The sequence below is a fragment of the Artibeus jamaicensis genome, unplaced genomic scaffold (genome assembly GCF_021234435.1).
Source record: "Artibeus jamaicensis isolate MK-2021 breed Jamaican fruit bat unplaced genomic scaffold, CSHL_Jam_final contig_723, whole genome shotgun sequence".
NCBI lineage: Eukaryota > Metazoa > Chordata > Mammalia > Chiroptera > Phyllostomidae > Artibeus > Artibeus jamaicensis.
This window is the reverse complement of record NW_026521938.1, coordinates 455586-479649: the sequence shown is the minus strand read 5'-3', so window position 1 is coordinate 479649 and position 24064 is coordinate 455586. Positions and strand designations below refer to the sequence as shown.

The 24064-nt window shown below is 45.0% G+C and overlaps 1 protein-coding gene and 1 long non-coding RNA gene across 5 annotated transcripts; one reads left to right on the top strand and one right to left on the bottom strand.

Moving 5' to 3' along the window:
- Positions 1-11: 11 nt before the first annotated feature.
- LOC119065878 (uncharacterized) lies at positions 12-19632 on the bottom strand. Of its 4 annotated transcripts, XR_008392775.1 has the most exons (6): positions 14610-14800; positions 13811-14019; positions 12505-12593; positions 7553-9022; positions 6679-6837; positions 13-5548 (listed from the first exon to the last, which is right to left on the bottom strand). It is a non-coding gene; the product is annotated as an uncharacterized LOC119065878 (long non-coding RNA). The 4 variants fall into 4 exon arrangements; XR_008392773.1 differs by having other exon boundaries at positions 12-5548; positions 6679-9022; XR_008392776.1 differs by lacking the exon at positions 6679-6837.
- A 3247-nt stretch (positions 19633-22879) lies between these two features.
- On the top strand, positions 22880-23410 carry LOC119065884 (intraflagellar transport protein 20 homolog). The gene has a single exon (XM_053672042.1). It carries the CDS (start codon positions 22880-22882, stop codon positions 23354-23356), a length of 477 nt encoding a protein of 158 aa, XP_053528017.1. The 3' UTR covers positions 23357-23410.
- The last annotated feature ends 654 nt before the right edge of the window (positions 23411-24064 follow it).

Here is a 24064-nt window from a genome sequence, read left to right as displayed (position 1 = left end):
TGTGAACATACACATTCATACAGATATACATATAAAGGAAGTATATCATAAAGGTGCTATTTCATGCCACTGGCTTAACAGTATTGGTAAAACTGACTCAGCTCTGTACAAAACCACCCCGTCATTCTTTGGAGTAAGAACAATCTTCCTAAACATGATGTGGATCCAGAAGCCACCACACATACCAAGATTCTAGGTTTGATTGTGTGAGAACTTTATTTAATAAAGTGTTTACATAGTCAAAGATAGTATAAACAAAAGGTTTAAACATCAGAATTAGAGGAAATCATTAATTCATAAAATTCATATCCTTAATATAGAAGTTCTCCTATGATTACTTAGAAAATGACACTTCTCCCCACTGGCAAAGGGTATGAAGAGGCAACAGGTGACAGATGAACACATGGTAAGTACTGAATCTCACTGGGATCAGAAGAAATAAAGTTAAACCAATGAACTGCTTGCATGGCAAAAGCACATGAAAGGAGATACTTCTATGTGCTGGGTGAGGAAGTAGGAACTGGACAACCTTTGTGAAAGGCAGCTGTCAATATTAGAATTTTCACGGGACAAACCAAGATTTTCTTTGCAGTTAAACATCATACAAGTATATCTCCCCCTTAGATCCAGTAAACAGATAAACATGCAAAAGGTATGAAACAAAAGGCTGAAAAGAGGGTCATCACTGGACGAGTTACATTTTGCCAAAGGCAAAAGAGAGATGAGTGTTTGTTTATTCATGAAATGTAGCACAAGAAACTGCTAACCAAAATGTTCACATGTTAAGGGATTCAGTTAAATGGGAACCCATCTGCTCTGAGTTGGCTTGCGTGGAGCCTGGGGGTACTGTGGAGACAGTAACAGGGCTGTTAAGTGCTTTTCTACATGAAAATTATGTTAGTCTCCCCTGCCAGCAGCTTCCCACTCCACCCTCTCTTCCATAAGTACACTGAATGAGACCCTTCACCCACAAAAATGACTTCCCGTACAATAAAATCCTAAATATGAAAATAAGTAAAGCAGCAAAAGTTAGACGAAAATATAGTCAGGTGTGTTTATGATTTCGATGTAGGACATATCTTTCTAAAATAGACAAAACGAAAGCCATAAAGATTAATGAGGTTAACATCAAAAGTTAGCATGCTTTTAAACAAAGTTAAAAGGCAACAGAAAGGGAGATAATTAATACAAAGGGAGAAATTAAGATATCAATAAAGTACAACTAGGCAAATATAAAAGTGGACAAAGGATAAGGATGAACAAATCCAAGAAGAAATATGGGTGGCCAGTAAATGAGTTCCTGCTTAACTCTGCTAGTATTGAGAAACAAATTTAAGTAATGTAATCTAAAAGTTGTTAGTGGTGGGGAGAAAAAAGTACTCATCACAGCTACTTTGGAGGCATTGAAGTTTTAAAAAATATTCACTGTAGCTCCTTTGGAAGGCAGTATGGTCGGTACAGGAAACACTGGAAGAGGCATTAGTAGAAGTACTAGCAGCAGTTTAAGAGAATGGACTGAATATTGATGTAGATTTAACTAAAATACATTGAAACAAGCAAATTTTTCAGAATAAACAGTATTATATTTTTAAAGTACATTTCTCATACATTTATGTAAGTGTGAATGCTTAGAAAAAGTTCTTGAATAGACACATTCAACCAGTAAGTGTTTCTTCTGGGGAGGGGACTGCAATTGGATATTCTCTAGAGAGAATTTAGTGTTAGTAATATTTGATGTTATAAATAAGAATGTAATATGAATCTAAAAGTTAAAGTATGAAAAAATGGAATGGACTAACAGTGAACTAGGGCAGCTGCTGTGACAGCAGCCTAAGCTGACACTTTTTTTTTGAATTTGTAGAATCTCTCATTGGTTCCCTTGCCCTTCCTGGTAACATACAGAGATCCCAGTAACTCTTGCCATTTGGGGAAACATCTATAGAGTATCTGAAGAACTGTCTGCCATTTACCTAGGACAATCAACCATATTATTTTTAAAAAATTCAAATCCTTAGATATGTTTATTGATTTTAGAGACGAAAGGGGGATTGGGAAGAGAGAAACATCGATGTGAGAAACATCCATTGGTTGTCTCCCATATGCACTCTGACCAGGGATTGGACCCACAACCTTTTGGTGTATGTGACAATGCTCCAACCACCTGAGCCACCTGACCAGGGTCAGGGGAGTTACTGTCAAGGGCTTCCATAGATGGCTGCCCTCATCTAAGGTGGCTGGTAGAGACACAACTACCAGGAAGTGCGACTTTCATGAAGAACGGATCTGATCTACAAAGGCGGTTGGCTTCCAGTAAAGAAACTTCATTTCCCAGTCCCTTCTGGTCTCTGCAGGAGAGTGAATTCACGAAAAGGCAAGTTCAAATGTATGTATGAGGAACCTTTAAATGTATTTACCAACTTCTGAATTTTAAGTGGTGGAACCAAGGTGTCTCTATCTGCCCCTCCTTTATGAAACCAAGGAAAAGCAACAAGGACAAGAATCAGATGTGGAAGCTCCACCATCTTGGATGAAGTTGAGACGTACAATTCTGAGCCTCAAAGTCCACAAAGAAATGCTGCTAAATGTGGTAAGAATCCTGGGAGGAAGCTGCTCTTGCATTTGAAAGCACAAAATTACTCCAAAGCAGTGGTGTATCTGGGCAAAAAACCCAAAAACAAACAGAAAAACACTTTCATTTCAGCCACAGCATTACTTTTAAAAGTCTGGCTCTTCAAGTCTCCCTATCTCTGTTTATGGTCTCAGTGGCAGGACAGGGACCAGAGGGCTCAAGAAGGAACTCGGGGCCTGAAAAGGGGATTTATCGTGACTGATGATGAGCTGCGACTGCAAAGTAAGGGCCAAATCCTTGCTGCTTTGATTATGGGCCACGAACTAGCAGTGTCAGCATCACTTGAGAATGTGTTCGAGCTCCAGAATCCTGGGCTCTAACCCTGACCTGATCATTTGAAATATGCATTTTCATAAATAAGATTCCCCAGTGAAGGAAGGGATCACTAAGGGTCTAGAATCTATTTTCAAACAACATTTCAATTAACATTCTTGTACATATATTTTGTAAGGTTTTTTGTTCTAAGATTTTTATTTACTTGAGAGAGGAAGGGAGGGAGAAAGGGAGAGAAACACCAATGTGCAAAAGAGAGAGAGACTGGTTGCTTCTCGCATGCCCCCAGCGGGGTACCTGGTCCAAAACTCAGGCAAATCACCTTCCAGGTGATTTCAGTATGCAGTAATGTTTGGGAACCACTGGACTAGAATTTCCTGCTGCTCTGGATGACTGCCTGTTGACAGACAGCTAAATCAGGAAGAACTCTACTCATTCAAAAAATTTAAGTTCTAGCCCTGCAAAGGGAGGCCCTATGAAACACTGGAAGATTCAGCCTTATCCAAGTTCCTTCTAAAATGAAGGGAGGCGGGGACAAAAAATAAATATGCCAGCATCGTTAAAATAGGAAAGTGACACCACCTCATATCACACACTATTCAGGTGTAACAAAGCCCTGGCCAGGTGATTCAATGGGTTGGAGATCATCTCATACACAAAAAAGTTGCAGGCTCAGTTCTCAGTTGGGGTGTATACCTGGGTTGTAGGTTTGATCCCCAGTCAGGGCACATAGGAAACAGTTCTGTTTCTCTCATTCTCTTTCCCTGTCTCCTGCCCCTTCCTCTAAAATCTATAAAACATATCTTCTGGGTGAGGATTTGAACATGTCAGGATCTTTGGTACCCTCTGTCCTCTGAGAAGAGGAACATAATGGAGAAAAAGCAAGCAGAGGAAACTCTGAAAAACTTTACTAATGCATCCCAACTTGGTGAGCAAGATGTAGCACTGGTCGAAGGTGCCTAAAATTTCTCTAAGAATCCTTCATTCTATATAGATACTAGTTTAAATAGCAAAGGCAAGTTGTCAATATCTATTAAAATGTCTGTCTTTTGATCCAGCAATTCATCCTCCAAAAACATTGGTAAAATCGTACAAAAGCACCCTTGCTGGTGTGGCTCAGGGGACTGAATGCCAGCCTGCAAGCCAAAGTCACCGGTTTGATTCCCGGTCAGGGCACATGCCTGGGTTTCAGACCAGGTACCCAGTTGGGGGCATGCGAGAAACAACCAATCTATCTGTCTCTTGCACACTGGTGTTTCTCTCCCTCTTTCTCCCTCCCATCCTCTCTCTCAAATAAATTAAAATGTTAAAACAAAAAAACCTTACAAAATATATGTACAAGAATGTTAACTGAAATGTTGTTTGAAAATAGATTCTAGACCCTTAGTGATCCCTTCCTTCACTAAGTGCTTATTTGAGATTTGTACTTCTGGTGAAAATGAAATTAGAGGGAATAGTTTACCCTTCCACCTAAAATGTTAAAAAACTGAACAAACTACATAAAACCTTGGTGTTTAAGAGACTCTGGACATCTGGCAACGAGAGAGATCCCTGGGACACGGGACACGAATGAGCCGAGTGCTGTGCTACGACCTCCCCGGGGAGCTGCACGTGGTGTTTCCAGGCTGCAGTGTTGCTCAGTGGAGGAGATGGGGCTGGGATTCCAGGAGACTGAGGAGGTTACACTTCACAGGATGAAGCGCCTGAGTGCTCTTAGAGAAAAAACAACATAGACATCTGCAATTTTTTTACCTGAGTAAACTCTGGTATTTATCAGAATAGTGAACAGAACACATATGTGGAAGTTACCTGAAGTCCAGGAAAGGACTGATAGAACTATAAGGAGAAACACACAAATCCACAATGGTAAGAGATTTCAAAATGCATCTCTCAATATAATGAGTAGAAAACCAGTAAGGATATTGAAGACTTAAACAGCACTATCAGCCAACTTGACCTAATTGACCATTTTGAAGTGATCCCACCCCAGAACAGAATATACTATATATTCTTTTCAAATGCACCCAGCACATTTACCAAGACAGATCATACTCCAGGCCTTACAACTTGTCTCCATAAATTTAAAAAGGTTCAAGTCATACAAAATGTTCTTGTGACCAAAATAAATTAGAAATCAGTAACAGAAAGATAATTAGAAAATCCCCAAATATTTGGACCTAAATAGCCCAATTTTTAGTAACCCATGGGTCAAAATAGAAACCAAAAAAGGAAATATAGAAAGTATTTGAATTCAATGAAACTTAGAACATAGAATATCAAAAGGTGTAACACTGTATTTAAAAGGAAATATAATAGCACTAGCCGCCTAAGTTTTAAAAGAAAGCACTCAAGTCCATTACTTCAATTTCCACCTTAATAAGAAAGTGAAGAGCAATGAACACTAGAAATTAATGTAAGAAAAATGGAAATAATAAACGTCATAAAAATCAACCTTGGAGATTTTTTAATGATTTTATAGAATTGATGTGAAAATTTTGTTTTTTAGTTTTTGATGTGAAAAGTTTAAATAAAAAATTGTCATACCTTATACTGCACGTATGATCACACTTCACAAATGTGGTTGTTTTCCTCAGTTGTGGTCAAAGTTAGAGACCTCATCCATGTGGCCACACATTCCAAAGTTCTCTTAACAAGATATGGTTGTTTTTTTTTAAATTTTGTTTTAATTGTTCAAGTACAGTTTTCTGCTTGTACCCCCATCCCAGTCCACCCCCACAGCCCTCCCCACCTCCCTTCTGTTTCCACCCACATCCGCCTTTTGTTTTTGTCCATGTGTCCTTTATACTTGTTCCTGCAACCCCTTCCCCTTTCCCCCTGAAATTCCCTCCCCTCTCCTCTCTGGTCACTGTCAGCCTGTTCTCAAGTTCACTCTTTGTTTATATTTTGCTTGTTTTGTTGATTAGGTCCCTGTTAAAGGTGAGATCGTATGGTATTTCACACCGGTCAGAATGGCCATCATAAACAAAGCAACAAACAACAAGTGTTGGAGAGGGTGTGGAGAAAAGGGCACCCTCATGCACTGTGGGTGGAATTGCAGACTGGTACGACCACTATGGAAAACAGTATGGAATTTTCTCAGAAAACTAAAAATAGATCTGCTTTTTGACCCAGCAATTCCACTGCTAGGATTATATCCCAAGAACCCTGAAACACCAATTCAAATGAGCCCACGCATCCCAATGTTCATAGCAGCACAATTTTCAATAGCCAAGTGCTGGAAGCAACCTAGGTGCCCATCAGTAAATGAATGGATCAAAAAACTATGGTACATTTACACAACAGAATTCTATGCAGCAGAAAGAAAGGCGTGCCTACCCTTTGTGACAGCACGGATGCAATTGGAAAGCATTATGCTAAGCAAAAGACAAATATGGGTGTTTAAAAAAATGGCTTTTGTAGCCCTGGCCAGGAAGCTCGGTTCGTTAGAGCATTGTCCTGATACACGAAAGTTGCATGTTTGATCCCGTTAGGGCACATACAATGAATGCATACATAAGTGGAACAACAAATCATTTTTTTTCTCTCTTCCTCTTTTTCTCTAAGAAATCAATAAAAAGTTTTTTGAAAATTGCTTCTGCAGAGGTAAAATATACGCAAAAGCACCCAACTGTATATAACCCACTTGCAAAAAAGTACTTTGATTTCAATTCTTACGTATTTTGCACAAGCTAGAAAGAGACTGAACACTATTATGGTGAACAGCTCACAGGGGAACAGCCTGGTACACAAATCCAGGGGTTTTCCCACATACTCACCAGTTCAGCTGCCATAACAAAGTACCACGAACTGGGGTCTTAAACAACAGACATTTCTTTCTCATGGCTCTCAAGGCTGAGAGGCCAAGATTGGGATGCTAGCACAGTTGGGTACTGTGCAGTGTTAGCTTCCTGGCTTACAGACAGCTCTGTCCTGACCTGGCAGAGAGAGAAAAGTGAATCTCTTTGGTGTCCCTTCTTTTAAAGACACAAATCCCATCATGACAGCTCCACCCTCATAATCCCAATTACTCCTCAAAGGCCCCATTTCCAAATACCATCACCTTGGGGGGAAGGGCTTCAACATATGAATTCGGGTTAGACACATTCAGTCTACAAGGCCCCATTCTCCACCAATTACTTATTGCACACCAGTGTTCTTACTTGAAAATACCAACATTCATGTAAATATAGAAAAATTTGTTTTCAAATAAAACAAATATTTCTGCTCAGCAGTTCCACGGTCTTCAGTATATCCTGTCCCACCTTACTCCCACTCCCCCAGCCAGCACTGGACTGTCAGGATTGTTAGGTTTTTCACATCACAAAGGTCATGGAACTTCCCATCTATGGAGATAGTATCCTGACGTCTCCTTGCTCCACACAATTGTGTCATCTTTATCCATTCAAGAATTCACTCTTACTATCACCCACGTATTTCTGTCAGCTGAAAGTGACATCCTAGTTTTCCAGGAAGTCCCTCATATGCGATAGTTCTGTTCTAAGGGACAAACCCCAAACTCTTTCTTCACATGACATTAAATCAGGATCAAAGCCCCACCCACAAAGATGGACTTTACAATTCTACTTTTTGTATATGACCAACAAAATAGCTTTAAAACTACATTGGAAAAAAATAATCAGTGATTCTTACCAAATGAAGAATGGTTTTTATGAAAAATGAAGTATCCAATCATCTGAGCTTGATTAAGACTTATGATTAGGTCACTGCCTCAATTTCAAATTCTCAGGTCAAAGTCACCAAGAAGTTTTGCTGTTTGGCTTTCAAAGTGGGATGCATCATCAAATGGTCCCATTTTTGCAAAATTTTTGTTAGAGACAAATGCCTGTTCCTCATGCTTCTGTCTCTGCTACTTTGAGCCTAAGTCTTTGCTCTTGTAACAATGTTAGGCTTTTTGTGCTGAATGGGTACTTTGATGTCAAATCAGGGATGAGCTCCAACTGTATGCCTTCCCACATTTAGTAGCTGCATAGGGTTTCTCAGAAGAATGACTTCTCCGATATCAGATAAGGTCCGAGACACTGCTGAAGAAGGCCTTCTCACACTTGTTACATTCATAGGGTTTCACTCCAGTATGACTTCTTTCATGTAGAATAAGGGACATATATTGACTAAAGGCCTTCTCACATGTTTTATACATGTATGGTTTCTCTCCAGTGTGAATTCTTTTATGCTGGGTGAGGTGTGCACTCTGGCTGAAGGCCTTTCCACACTGACCACATTGATATGGTCTGTCTTCAGTATGAATTCTCTGATGTCGAGTAAGAGATATTAGATGGCTGAAGGCCTTCCCACATTCCTTGCATTGGTACGGTTTTTCTCCAGTATGAATTCTCTGATGTTTAATAAGAAATAATTGGTGGCCAAACACTTTACCACATTTACTGCATTTGAAAGGTTTCTCTTCAGAATGAATGTCCTGATGAATTTTAAGGTTGGCAGTTTCAGAAAACATCTCCCCACATTCCTGACAAACAGTTTCTTTTTCCTTGTATGAACTTTCTGGTGTTGAAGACGGGATGAGTGCCAATTATAGACCTTCTCACATTTGTTCCATCTGTACAGTTTCTCTCCATTATGAATTTTTAGATGTAGAATAAGGGTTGAAAGCCACCTGAAGACCTTCTGGCATTTATCATGTATGTAGGGTTTTTCTGAAGCATGAACTCTCTGATGAAGCATAATGGATGAAATCCTATTAAAGAATTTTCCGCATTTTCTACATTTATAAGGATTGTCTAAAAGGTGATTTCCCTGTTAAGGCCTTCTCACCCTCATGGGTTTTCCTCTCCAGTGTGAATTCTTTTAGGTACAACAAGGACTGACCTCTTACTGAAGCCTCTTGCATGTTTACTGCACTTACGTATTATCCTTCCATTTTGAGTCTTCCTATGAAGTAAAAAGGATGACCTTTGAATGAAGGCTTTCCCACACTTTCTGCACCAGGGGGTGTTCTCCACAAGGCGGCTTTTCTGATGTAGACTGAGGGATGGGCACTGATTCAAGGCCTCCCCACAGCCAAAGGTTTTTTTTCCCATCATTCATTTTCTCATGGAGATTCAGGGTCATTCTTTTTCTTTTTTTAAGATTTTATTTATTTACCTTTAGAGGGGAAGGGAAGGAGAGGGAGAGAAACATCAATGTATGGTTGCCTTTTGTGCATCCCCTGCTGGGAACTGGCCTGCAGGGAACCGGCCTGCAACCCCGGTATGTGCCCTGACTGGGAATCGAACCGTGATTGTCTGGTTCGCAGGCCCGCGCTCAATCCACTGAGCTACACCAGCCAGGGCCAGGGTCATTCTTTTAATGAAGCTTTCCCTACACTTACCACATTCATGGCTTTTCCTTCCACTCCACTGTGAATCCTGTGATGAAGGATGAGGGCTGCGACCTGTCTGAAGGCTTTTTTATAATTACTACATTCATAAGGCTTCTCTTCAGTATGAGAATTCTGACGGAGTTTAAAATATAAACTTTGACTAAAGATTTTCCCACTGTTACTACATTTTAAAGAATTCTTCCCTGGATGCACTTTCCTGGGTTTTATTAGGACTGAATTTTTCTTGCAGCCTCTCTTTCCTGGAGGACCTTTTCGTGCTACAGAAACTGTTTTCTGATAGATGCATTGCTTAGGTTTGTTGCAATGATTTGGATGTAACTTCTTGGTCTTGCATTTAGACCTTGAGTCTGAAAGATACCAACAAATTAAATATGTGTTTTATTTTTTAAAAAATTGTTATGTAAAAAAAACTGTCATGTAAGTAGCTAAGTTGAACTGACATAGAAAATATCCTAGAATATTAAGCGAAGAATTAGTTTGTCAAATGTTACTGCAAGGATGATCCCATTTTATACATTGGAAATATACGAAAACTGTACATCTAAATAGAAAGCATCTAAATCCTTTCTGGGAAAAGTATTGTAATAGTATTTTCCTTCATTCTGACTTTCGTCATTGTTTTTGAAGTGCACATGTTCTTTTTGATTTGGTTTTGGTTTGCAGGCCCGCACTCAATCCACTGAGCTACACCAGCCAGGGAGCTACGGTATTTTTGATCTATGGTTGGAACTTGCAGATATGCAGGGTCAACTTAAATTACATGCAGATTTTCAACTATGCAGGGAGTCGATGCCCCTAACCCCTATGTTGTTCAGGGGTAACTGTATTAGCGAACTGAATTCAACAGCACATGAAAAGGATCATACACACAAGGAAGTGGAATTTATACTTGAACTGGCAGGATAGTTCAAAATGGAAAATTAATCTGTGTAATACATCACTTTAACAAATGAAGGACAAAAACCACATGATCATCCCAAAGGATGCAGGCAAAGAGCTTCTCACAAAATCCAACAATCTTTCATAATGAAATCACTCAACAAACTACGACTAGAATAAAATGATCTCAATATAATAAAAGCCATAATTAAAAAGCCCACAGCAAATATCACAGTAAATGGGGAAAAGACTGAAACCTTTCCTTCAAGGTCAGGAACAAGGCAAGGATGCCCATTTTCACTACTACTATTTGGCACAGCACTGAACTTCTAGCCAGAACAATTAGACAAGAAAAAGAAATACAAGACATTACCAAAAAAATGAAATCCTCTCTGTTCACAGATGACATGATTTTTAAAATTTCACACACAAAAACTGTTAGAACCAGTAAATAAATTCAGTAAAGTGATAGGATATAAAATCAACATTCCAAGGTCAGTTACATTTGTATCCATTAACAATGACCACTCCAAAAACTGAGAAAACAACCCTATTTACTATAAAATCAGAAAGATATTAAAAACAAATTTAATCAGAGGTAAAAGACTTATAAATTGAAAACTACAAAAGATTACTAAAAGTAACCAAAGAAGATAAAGGGAAAGATACTCTATGCTTGTGGATTGGAAGACTTAATATTGCAAAAGTGACCAAATGATTGAAGTGATCTACAGATTCAATGCAATCCCTGCCAAAATCCCAATGACATTTTTGCAGAAATAGACAAAAAGTCCTAAAATTCATATAGCATCTCAAGGAACTCTGAGTAGCCAAAATAGTGATGAAAAAGAGGAATAAAGTCGGAAGCCTCCTACTTCCTGATTTCAGAACATACTACAAAGCAACAGTAATTAAGATGGTGTGGTAGTGGCATAAAGACAGACATGTAGACCAATAGGAGTAGAGAGCCCAGAAACAAACCCTTGAAAATCTGGTCAAATAATTTTAAGAAAGAGTGCCAAGACTGCACAAGGGGAAAGGCCAGTGTCTTCCACAAATGGTGCTGAGAAAATGAGATACCTACATGCGTAAGAATGAAGTAGAACCCTTCCTTTCCACCAAATACAAACATTAGCTCAAAATGGATTAAAGACCTACACACAGGATCAAAAAGTATTAACCCCCTAGAAGAAAACACAAGGGGGAAGCTCCAGAGTTTTGGATTTGGTACTAATTTTTTAGATATGACACCAAAACCACAGGGAACAAATTAAAAGTAGGCAACTAGGACTACACCAGACTTAACTTCTACATGTGAGAGGAAACAATGAGTAGTGAAAAGGCAACCTGAGGAATGGGAGAAAGTAACTGCAAACCTGGTAAGGGGTAAATACTCAAAATACATATGGAAATTCTACAACTCAACAATAAAAGAAAACCCTACTAAAAATGGGCAAAGGACTTTAACAGACACTTCTCCAAGGACAGACAAATGGCCAGCACACGAAAAGACACTCAACATCACTAATCACAAGGGAAATGCAAATCAAACCCACAATGTCACCTCACACCCATAAGGATGGCCACCATAAACAAAACAAAATCAACAACAGAAAGTAACTGCTGGCAAGATGAGAAGTCCAAACTCTTGTGCACCATTGGTGGAAGTAAAAAATGGTGCAGCCATTGTCAAAAACAGCATGGAAGTTTCTCAGAAAATTAAAACTAGAACTATCATGTGATCCCACTTCTGGGTACATATCCAAAGGAATTGAAATCAGGATCTCAAAGTGATATCTGCACACACATGTTCACTGCAACATTATTCACAATAGCAATAGGTGGAAGCATTGACAGATGAATGGATTTAAAAACTGTGGTCCAGGCAAATGGGACACTATCACTAAAGGTGCTATCATCATGGCGGTCGGAACGCACTTTCTCTGAGGGTAAATATGGAAGCCGAGGCAGGTAAAGTGGCGGGTAGGGATGTTAAAATCTCAGCTCCTGAGACTAGAAGCTGGGGTTCACAGCCAGCTCTGCTGCCACCTCCTAGCTGGGCAACCTGGGGCAAGTCACTAAAGCTCTCTGGTCTGCGGTTTCCTTGTCTACAGAATAGGAATAATAGTTCCTGCCTCACAGCATTGTCGGCAGGAACCTGTGTTTACAGGGTGGCTGATACCCAGTAAAGGCTTATAAAATGTTAGTTACTCTCCTTTGGGGTGGGGATGGATCACACTACAGAGACTTAACTTTCTGGCCAGGAGCTGGGGAAGTGGCTCGCAGGCGTCACCTCGCAGGGTGGCCCCTTCCCAGTGGCATGTGCTCTTACACAGAACTCCTAGGCCCTGGCTCTGTCACTCACCCAGGCCCCTGCGTCTTCTCGCTGGCTCCATCCAGGGTGCTATCCCCTTCTCTCACAAGGTGATCACGTTGGCCTCTGATAAGAAAGTCCTGCAACAGGACAAACACGGGAATTGAATGTGGTGTGGGTGCCATGACATCGGAGCTGAGCCTTGTGTCAGCAGCGGGGCTGGAGACTCATCAGCACAAAGGGAGCCCAGAGGACCAGAAGGGCAGTCAGAGAACGAGGGGGGTGAAAATCCAGGCACAAGCAGCAGAGTTTTTCCTTCGAAACTCTACAAAGCCGTTTTCCTGAAAAGCAGGAGCGGAAACTCCTGGGGCTGGTCACTGAGCTGCTGCCTTTTGGCTCCCGACCCCCTTCTCTGAGCTGTTTTCGACACAGGGGCTCCGCAACCCACACCTCTCCTCCTCCAGCCACACCATGGGAGCATCCACTGGTAGGGGCTCCGGTGGTTTCAATTTCTGCTTTCCTCTTTCCCATCCACCCCCAGATTCATCTTGCCCCGTCAGGAGTACAGAACCAGGCAACGCAACCCGATCCTCCCACACAAGGGTGTGTCCCTCTGAGTCCTGAAAGCCCTAGACTCTCCCCTTGCCCTGGGAGGGTGGCTGTGTCCTGCCTTACCACCTCTGCGTCACCCTAGGGTCCACTAGTCACCTTTTACCAATACCTGTTGACTCCTGATATGAAATTCTCTGTCTTAACACAAGTGAGGTGTCCTCAAAACGATACATGCACAGCTACTATATGACTGGCAAGCAATTCCACTCATAGCTACACACCCAAGTGAAAATATGCATCCATACAAAAACTCATACACAGATGTTATCAGCAACATATTCATAAGAGCTGTGGGGTGGGAAAGCCTGAATGCCTGTCAACTAGTGGATGGAGAAACAAATGTGGTCTATCTACAGAGTAGAATGTTACTCGGCTGTAAAAAGTAATGAGGCACTAACACCCAGTACATGTGGATGAACCATGAAAACATGGTGGGCAGTGACAGAAGCCACACAGGCAACATACTGTGTGACTCCATTTCTGTGAAAGGCCAAGAACAGGCAAGTCCATAGAGACCGAGAAATACTTGCCTCATCTGGGGGGATTTTCCCCTGAAAATGAAGAGTGATGCGAATGGGCATGGGGTTTCTTTGGGGGTGGGGGTGGCAGAATGTTTTTAAATGACTGTGCTGATGGACACAAACTCTGCCAGTACAATTAAAACCACTGAGTTGGACACCTGATGTGGGTGAATTGTATGGTGTGTGAATTATATCCCAATAAAACTGTTAAAAAGAAAACACACCCAGACTGGAGCAGCTTCTGTTTGCCAGGCCGGGCTGGCTAGTTCCCATCCCTTGAAGGGTAGCTGTGGATTGCGGGGGCTTCACCGAGAGAGACCAGGTGCTGGCAGTTCTCCAGCATGACGTCCGTACAGATCCTTCCACACAGGGCTCACCCTCCTCACTCATCCAGGAGGAAGTGGATGGCCAAGTCCCCAGACGTCACTGGTGCCTGAAATGGAAAACCCCCGTCCCGTCATGGTGGGCCCATGTTCCCACGTGCCTGCAGCAGCCAGAGGACTTGTCCCAAACACAGGAGACTGGGACCAGGGAGCTACTCAGGACACACATGGAGGTGCTGGGACCAGAAGGGGCAGGTATATCAACATCGATGAAACACCATGCAGCATATTTAAGAGTGTGTTGTATAAAAAGCATATTATATAAAAACAAAACGACATTAGGAGCTTAGCTCTGGAGAGCAACATGGAATCCACCTGTGCCTCAGCAGGTCCCTCCTGGGCAGGCATCTCCATCTTGGGAAATTGGGGGCTATCACCTTCCCTGTAGGGAGGGCATTTCACCCAATGATGCTGGCAGAGACCCTACAGGTGCTGAGCCAACAGGGGAGTGGTCACGTGCACACTGAGAAAAAAGAAGAGCAGGCCCTTCTCAGCTCCCACCCTCTGTGGCAATGGGAGGAACCCGGGGACTGGGTCTTGGTTGCATCTCCTTTGGGCAGGAAGTGTCCCTGGAGGAAAAGTAAATGGTCCACGGCTCACAAGATGGAACCTTTCCAAAGGCAGAGAAAGGGCTGCTTACCTTGCTCTTGGCCTTTCCTCCTGCAGCAGGCACCCCTTTTTCCCCTCTAAGGGTCCTCACCTGGGCAGGGGCAGCAAGCTGGGAAGGTGGGGCTGCAGGAGAACAGAAGTCAGGAGGCTTGCTGGCCTCTTGGGTGGCCCTGGAGTCTCTACAAGAACCACAAGCCCTGGCTGGTATCGCTCAGCAGATTGAGCGCTGGCCTGCCAACCAAACAACTGCGGTTCGATTCCCAGTCAGGGCACATGCCTGGGCTGCAGGCCAGGTCCCAGTGGGGGATGCACGAGAGGCAACCACACATTTGATACTTCTCTCCCTCTCTCCTTCCCTTCCCCTCTAAAGATAAATTTTAAAAATCTTAAAAAAAAAAAAGAACCGCAGGCATGCTGCCAGCCAGTGTGGCAAGAATGCCCTGGAATCAAGGCTCGGGCAACTAAGAAACAGAGTGTTGGATTTTACGTTATTCCTATGAATTTATTATTAAAATAGAATATGAAAATTACCAAATTAAAATTAATTTTTAAACTAAAATTGAAAATGTATTCTCAATTCAGCTACTGTAAAACTTTGAGGTATGTTCAGAACAACTGGGATGTGTGAATATCCTTCTCCAATGACAAACTTTATGAAATTTAAATGCAGAACAAGTATCTGCAGTGAACACAACACATCTGGATGGAGGGGCACTGTGTGCAAGACACACACCGGCTTTGAAGACTCGTACGAGAGAAAGCATGTAAACTCTATCACTGGTAGCTGTTTAGACTGATTACGAACTGAAACTATGATGTTTCAGATATACTGAGTTAAATAATAAAATGCATTATTAAATTAACTTTAATGATTAACTGGTTCTGTCTTTTACTCTTCTCCACATGGCTCCTGGAAATTTTAAATTGTCTTGCACTAGTGGCAGGGGACAGCACTGCCCTGCCCTACGGAGTCTACACCATTCTGCTGCTCCAGTCTGCTCACAGCACCCGCTGCTCCCCATCTATGTGTGTGGTTGCACGGGCCCCCACCAGGACGGGCTCCACCAGGCAGGCGCCTGACTCCTGCTTACTGCCCCCTGCCCAGGCCGACAGCACCAGCATAGAGCAGCACACAGGACTGACTCAGGGACCAGCCTTGAACGCTTTCGGCCCACTGACGGTCAGCGGCAGAGTCAACTGCTCCCTGCTGAGACCGTATCACAGAGCATTTCTGCCTGCAGCCACCCCAAGCCCTCTGAACTTGTCTTCTGCAGAAGGGCTGATCTGTAAAAGGCAGACATGGGATATGCATTTTATTCCTCACCCCCACTGAGAAATCTGAAATCTAGAGAAAGTGATAATGCAAGGGACACCTGACCACTCTTCACTCAATATTCACATTTTCTTTACTTAAAAAATTTTGAAGAAAACAAGTTACAAAACAAAACAAAATGTTAAAAAAATTATTTTAAAGTAAGTTGTGGCCACGACGGCAGCTCAGCCGCATATCGGGAGAGCACTATTGTCACACCCCTCGCCAACAACAGTGGACACGTTGCAGAAAACTCTGAGATTGCTCTCATTGAGGTACAGCCAGAGGCAGTCTGGGAAATGGAATTACAAGTTTTTCGCTCTCTCAATGTTCGAGTTCTCTTCTCCCTTGAGAGTGGGGGGAAGGAACGAGGAATCAATCCAAGACCATAAAATTCAGTTCCAAGTTAGATGATGGGTCTGTTCCAGTTCAAAATGTGAATCATGAGATGGCCTTGTACTGTTCCAGGGAAGCCAACCCTAACCCTAACCCTAACCTCCAAGAGACAGTGCAATGATGTGGGGGCAAGTACAGAAAAACCACTTCAGAAAAACAAAATACAGGGTACAAATACATGAGTTTGCAAAGGCCTAGACAAGCTCCAGAAGGGTAATCAAAAAGCTGGTGGCAGTGAGTGTCTCTGCAAAAGGCTACTGGGTCACTGCACAGGGGACAAAAACCCAACCCTTCATCTTCCCCATCTACACTTTGGCCTTTTGTACCACGCATGTGTGACTGCGTCATCAAAACACCACCGCCACAGATGAAACCAAGAGGCTGGATCAGGAAAAAAAAAAAAAAAGAGGCTGGATCGACACTGCAGGGCACAGCAGTACAGCTGGCCTGTCTCCCCAAGTCCAGATCACAGGGTGGGAAAGGGTTTTGGAAAGCAAAGCTAAATTCTTGGTCCTAAGGCCAGGATAGCTGGAACGTGGAGGGAAACAAGCTTCAAAGAGTTACTGGGCGTTGCCTGTGCCTCTCCTCAGGGGAAGACAACTAGGGTCCCCTTCAGCGCCAGCACCTCTCTGATCCTGGGTGGCGGGGGGGCTGTGCTAGGCACTGAATTTGGGATGGATCCTGACACTGAAAGCCAGCCATTTAATGCACAGGCAGTCTCTGCTTCCTTCCAGCCAGGGCCTGTCAAATATTTGAAGACTGCCCCTTCCCTGAATCTGTTGGCCCCAGGGGCCACTGACATCCAAAGACACTTGCTCCAAGTCCAGCTACAACAGAATATGCAGGTGCAGCACATGAACGTGGGCCTGGTTGTTTCTCTTCTTTGTACAGGAAGAGACTTCCTCCCCTGCAGGATGAAGCTGGGAATCATTCCTGCTGAAGGAACATGCAGCTGTCAGGAGTGCCTACGCTAAGACAAGGAAAGCACTGGTCACTCATCTCCTCCCCTCTCCACCAAATCCATTTCCTTCACTCCCAGAAGCCCCGGCGGACCCCACCGAGGTCCGTCAGAGCTATAGCTCTTAGCCCTGTTTGTACATCAGAGTCTCTTGGGAGCTTTTTGATAAATAGTGATAGCTGTGCCCCATGCCAGATCAATTCAATCAGAATCTCTGGGGACTGAATCCAGGCCTCCTTTTTTTTTTTTAAAGCTTCCCAAGGTGAGCTACTCAGGCATAGCCATGGTTTGTAACCACTGCCCCAGTCTCTGAGCCCAAGGGTGGGGCTGGGTTTCAACACTGGAAGAGAAAAGACAAGGGATAAAGGGATTGACAGTCATTGACGGTGGCCATTTCTGGCTTTGGAGTTGAGTGAGGTGCCCATGGGAAGCCTGCGTGTTGAATCTGAAAACAGCACCTACCGTTGTGTCATAATCACTTCACCCTACTTTACTTTCCAAGATTCTTCTGCCACCTGTTGTAAATTTGTGGTCTCTCTACTAAATGCAAGCTCCAGGTGAGTAGGAACCTCATCTGTCTTGTTGACCAGCCCAGCGCATGCAGGCACGTGACTACTGCATGAGTATGTGGGTGCCTCTTAGAGCCTACTCTAAGGATACTGTCCCTTTATGACCTCTCCCTCTAGCCCCCACCTTCCTCACATCTTGGGACTGCCCCTGGTGTGTCCTCATCACAGTCCTGTACACCAGTGATTCTTAACTGGGATGATTTTAACTTAACCTGGCAGTGTCTGGAGACATTTTTGCTTTCACAGTTGGGGAGGGCATATGCTACTGGCATCTGGTGGGTAGAGGTTGGGGATAAGGACAAACATCTTACAGTTCATAGGAACCCCCCCTCAATTATCTGGCTCAAACTATCCACAGTGAGGAGGCTGAGAATTGGTCTGGACACAGCTGTCTCCAATCCGTGTTATAGGGACCGCTCCCGCACTGGCCCAGCCAGGTCCCAGCTCAGGTCTTCCCCCTCCACAAGCTCCCTAGGGACATCTGCATTCAGGGAGACCCTCTGCTGCTGCCCCGCCCCACCCCCACTCCTGCCTACTCTAGCCCTCCCAGGACACTGACCAGAATATTCGGAATCTAAGCTCAGACCCAGACTTTCATGCTGTCTTATCTCTACCTTTACTCTGAGGCTCTACTTCTTTTCTTCCTGAGGCTTTTATTCTCCGGGTATCCTTGTGATGGTCGTTTATACCTTGCTTATTTGTGCCGGTCTTGTCCCACTCAGTGCTCACCCCAAGCCTGGGACTGGTACCATCATTCCCATTTTGCGCATGAAGCCGAGGGCAGTGATTTAAGTGACCTCTCCCAGCTAGTGAAGTGATGACGTCGGAGTCTCAGAGCCCGCGGTTCGCCCTGCCCTCCCTTCAACCGCGCAGAACACGCTGCGGATTCTGTTACTGGGCGCCACTGCTCAAACGGGCGAGGTCAGACCCTGGGCTTCAAGGACGCGTGCCCAGTGTCGAGTTCCGAGATAATCTCCACTGCACCCCGACCTCTGCACAGGGTCAGAGAAGACAACCACAACCACCCCCTACACAGTGCTAAGTAAGCGCAAGATCCTTGCCGCGTGTCTCACCTGTTACCCCATTTAATTTTCCCATCGCCCAGGCAGGCGTCCTACTTCTCCCGGGAGACCAGCCTCGCACAACAGCACACGCGCAGCTTTCCCCGAGGCCCTTCGCGCCTGTGCGGCGCTCGGAATCCTCCCCACGAGGTCGCGCTTCCAGTTACAGGCAGACACACACGTGCAACGGAAAAACCACGGACACTGGGTCGCACAGTCACCCAGTCAAAGCCCCCCAGGCTGTGAGAGACGATGGGCACAGACTGTCTCTCACACCCGCACACACACGCTCAGGGCCACACTGACGCGCCCACTCCCAGCCCCACAGGTGCAGTCACTTCTCTCTCACGTATAAACAACACAGACCACAGCGAGATGCGGGGTCCTGAGAAACGCCCCCGCCACCGCTGCGGCTGTCACACACGCGCGCGCGGCCACCCACCCTCTTCTCACAGCACAGGACGCCACCGCACGTTTCACACGGTCACGGCCCTTCACCTCCCGCGCAGCCCGCCACGCGAACACGCGAACACACTAACGCACGGCAGCTGCAGGCGGAAAGGACCACGTGGCCTTCACGTGGACCTCACGCAGCCTCACGACTCCACGCAGCCTCGGGCCCACGACCTCACGCAGTCGCGAGAGCACAGACGCTCACACTCAAACTCACCTCCGCACTCTCCAGTTGCTTCTCGGCTGCGCCCACTCAGACGTTGGCGCACGCGCCGTAGCTCCTTGCGCCTGCGCACTCTGCCACCTCACTCGCGAGACCGCCCCAGGGTCTGCTCCTGTGAGCGAGGCCCCACCCCCAAACAAAGCCACGCGTTGCGAGGGCGTCGGCTCGCCCCGCCCCCCGGATGTCTCAAGTGTACCAACAGGAGGCCCCGCCCCTCTGACGTGGAGCCGCTGGCCAGCGCGCAATCAGGGCGGTCCAGGTTGGGGCGCCGTTGCCAGCTCGCGGGCTGAGGCCCTGCCTCTTCGCCAACGCACGGAACGGGAGCCCCACACGTGGGCCATACCACATTCTTCCGGTGAAGGTACGCAGACCTTCTTAGGCTCTGCGGTGCCTGTCTTGTTCTGTTCAGCCAGGTCCAACCTCCGCGTCTCTGTGTTCCCGTCCAGGCGCTTCTCGTCCCACCGCCCCAGCCCTGGGTCCCGAGGGCTCTGCAGAACTTGGAGCGTCCCATAATTAGTCCTGCACAATGCTAGAATGCTTCATTTCGCTGATGTCTACCTGGACATCCAAAACAGGGAGGCTTCCCTGGCCAGGTGGCTCAGTTAGCTGGAGCACGGTCCATGTTAGGCCCGGAATTAGATAAAAGTAGCCAAGAGGAACAAGGAACTCTAGGCAGAGTCCAGACTCAGCAAGGAAGATAGAATACAAAGAATGCTGAACAAACAAGATAACCGCCTGTGCATGACCTTGTCTTTGCAGAAAATTTTCCACTGCTGCAAGCAGAAAGCATAGCCATGTATGTTCCCTCGAGGTAGCCAATAGCTAACGGCCAGGTCTGCTTCTGTTCAACGCTTGCTTGCTCACCCCAATAAAAACCCCAGGCTGTAAGTGCCAGGCGCGACTCTCATTTGCAGCCATTTTGGCACCATGTCTCCGGAGGCACCCCGAGAGTTCGCCCCTGCGCAGGTAAAACTTTGAAACTTTGGCCAATAAAACACCTCTGACTACCCAGCAGTCTCTGACCCTTCTTACTCGCAAGGACGGGATGTAACACAACCTCATTTTTGTCCACACTTGAATGGCTCACGAAGCCTAAAATATTTCCTGTCTGACCCTTCAGAGCCCGGTTTTTGCGGTTATGTGTGTGTGTCACTATCCTCTCTGGTGGATTTTGCACATCTGCAGAGTTGAGTGTTGGCAACAGAAATCCTACACTCAAGGAGCTCAAGGCAACTGATCCCTGTCGTGGTGGTGTGTAGTATGTGTCTGTGTGTGGGGAACTGCAGATAGTGAATGCGAGTATGTTTGTGGGGGAGTATCCTTGAATGTGTGTGGCCCTGTTTTGTAGTTCTGTTTGGGAAATCGCTGTGACCTGTGTGTAGAGACCCAGTTTTTGTGTGTTTTATAGGTGTGTGTACATGTCCTGAGTACACTGTCAGAGTGTGGATTTGTTCCCCCACCATCCAGCAGTTTTCCAGCTGGGTGTCCTACAACACAACTGAACTCTGACACCATCTAGCTGGCTATTGTTTCAGGCCCCACAGCTCAGTCCCCAAGACTGCTTCCGAACTCCTGTATTGCATGTCCACATCAGGGGCCCATCACAGTGTGGGTTGTCACCTATGCTTGTCTGATTAGCTGAACCAATGATTCCCCTCTTTGGGTTTGATGAACTTGCTAGAGTGACTCACAGATCTCAGAAACATTTTACTCCCTAGATCATGGGTTATTATAAAATGATATAGCTCAGGATGACCAAATGGGAGAGATGCATAGGGGAACGTACATGGGAAGGGTCTTGGAGGTTCCATGTTCTCTGAGCTGGCCACTTTCCAACACCTGCACATAGTCATTCATCAGAAGCTCTCTGAACCTTCCTTTGGATTTTCATGGAGGCTGCATTACACAGGCATGATCGACTAAATCGTTGGAGGTTAAACTCAGCCTCCAGCCTTCCTCCCCCCAGTGTCACTGGGAACAAGTGATCTGGGAACAAGCTGGAGGGGAATGGAGCTGGGGGTCTGCCTTAGGCCTGCCGGCACTGTGTGGTTTCTTGACTTAGTGTAGGAAGCATTTCACAGCACTAGTCGAGGTGATTTTGAGAGTACATTTTTTAAAGACAGTGAAACGAAGGGCTTAAGGTACAGGAAGCAACAGGAGAGAGAAAAGGGGGCTTTGGAAACAGGATCAGAAGGTGAGCCTGGGACAAGCTGCTGCTGCCCAGTGGTCCCCTGCTTGCAAGTCTTGTGAGGACCCTTGGAGTTTAGGAGGAAAACATAAGAGATACAAGGCACAGGCGCTGTGGATCCTTTGTCTTAAGGCTTTTTATCTTTGGCCAGCTGGAGTCCTAGGGAAGGCCTCAGGATGCCTTTAACAGAATAGTCATTAGCTTTTCAGGTGTGTCAGTCAATATGTTGGCGCATCAAAATGCGCATAGATGGGTCAGGGGTTATTTTCTGGTTACAGTTTCAGAAAACATCATCGAAGAGGGACTGGGATGGTCTGGAATGTGTAACCACTTGCCCGTAAGTGTCCTTAGTTGGGGAAGATAAAACCTTGTGATTCATTAGCTGATGTAAATTGCTCAAATTGTTTGGTCTTGTTTAACTATTTTTTTTCTCGGTTTCTCTTATTTCCCTTGTCAAGGAGTTTCCTAGCCTCTCATTATCTTGCCTCACCTGGACGTCTGAGGTGGAGCTGAAAGTGTCCATCCTCAGGTCACATGGCAGGTTTTCCAGCAAACAGCCCCCACCTGAGAGACTCTCCTGCACTCATCTTACTAATGTAACAAAAGACTCCATCAGGGTCAATGCTTAGAAAACCCCAAGGGTTTGGAGAAGAGCAAATACACATTTTTTCATACAAACATCACAGTCTGTGTGGGGAGCACGGGCAGGCGACTCAGGGCACTGATGTTGCCCTATGAGGGAGGGAGTTTTTGGGACTAGGTATCAAGAGATACTGAGTCCCAACTCAGTAACTATGTGGGGAACTCAAAACAGCAGTTAACACACATTATTAGTAGGACTCCTATTAGTACCGTCACCACTAGTAGTAGTGGTAGCAGCTAGTTGGCACTTCCTGATTGCTGTCGCTGGCCCAAAATGTTCTACTATTAAGATTTTATTAAATCCGGGGTTGCAGCGCACCGCCGCCACGGGGTTGAAAGCTAAATTGTGCTTCTCCAGGGCCGGCACCATGTTGCACTCATCTCTGTACCCCCAACATCTAGCAAAGTTGGCATGTACTAGGCACTCAAGAAATATGTGTTGAATGAACGATGCCTGTGACAAGCAACCGGACTTGATTCTTTGCTGACCCTTGCTCCTATGACGCACCTCCTCCTGGCTGCCACTGTCCTTCTTTCAGAGCAGAGCTTCTCTAGAGAAGCTGGAAGGGAAACAGCAATGGCCAAGGACGTCCTCAGTGAAGCAGGGCTGCACTTCGATGAGCTGAACAAGCTGCGGGTGTTGGACCCAGAGGTTACCCAGCAGACCATAGAACTCAAGGAAGAGTGCAAGGACTTTGTGGACAAAGTTGGCCAATTTCAGAAAATAGTTGGTGGTTTAATTGAGCTTGTTGATCAACTCGCAAAAGAAGCAGAAAATGAGAAGATGGAGGCCACTGGTGCTCGGAACTTGCTCAAATCTATAGCAAAGCAGAGAGAAGCCCAACAGCAGCAACTCCAAGCACTAACAGCAGAAAAGAAAATGCAGCTCGAAAGGTATCGGGTTGAATATGAAGCTTTGTGTAAAGTAGAAGCAGAACAAAATGAGTTTATTGACCAATTTATTTTTCAGAAGTGAACTGAAAATTTCATTTTATAGCAGGAGGGCAAAAAACCAAAAACCTCTGTACCATTCCAGTGACTTTGACTAATGACCTACTGTGCCATTTGAGAGGGTCCATAAGGAGGGCAGTGCCTCTGAAGGCAATGAAACAAATCTGGGGGGGGGCTTGTTTCAGATGCCCGTGCGGATCTGGTGAACACCTGGTGACCACAGCGGCCCAGGTTTCCACCTCTTGCATTCTTTGTCTGAAAAAAGTCTGTAAACGTTGATTTTTTTTGGTAAGTTTATAAATCTTTGGAAGAAAAAGCAATAAATTGTTTTCAAATGGGAAAAAAAAGATTTTATTAAATCCTTTTAACTTGTTTTTTTGTTTGTTTCTACTAACATCTCCAGTTTCCAGGGGGTTAAGTAACTCACCCAAAGTCATAGAGATAGAAGAAGTCAGAGCTGATTTTTTTAATACTCACCCGAGGACATGCATATTGATTGATTTTAAGGAGAGGGGGAGGGAGAGAAGTGTAATGCCTTAGACAAGTTCACCAGCCTCTTGGGGAAAGGTTGCTTCATTCAGAGAATGTGCTGATGGCTTGATCAGGACTGGGGACACCTGAGCCCTGGCCCTCTGGTCTCTCTCTAGTCACAGGGTCTTTGGGCTCATAAAGCTAAAGTTTCTACCCTGGGCTGGTGTGGCTCAGTGGATTGAGCACCAGCCTGTAACCAAAG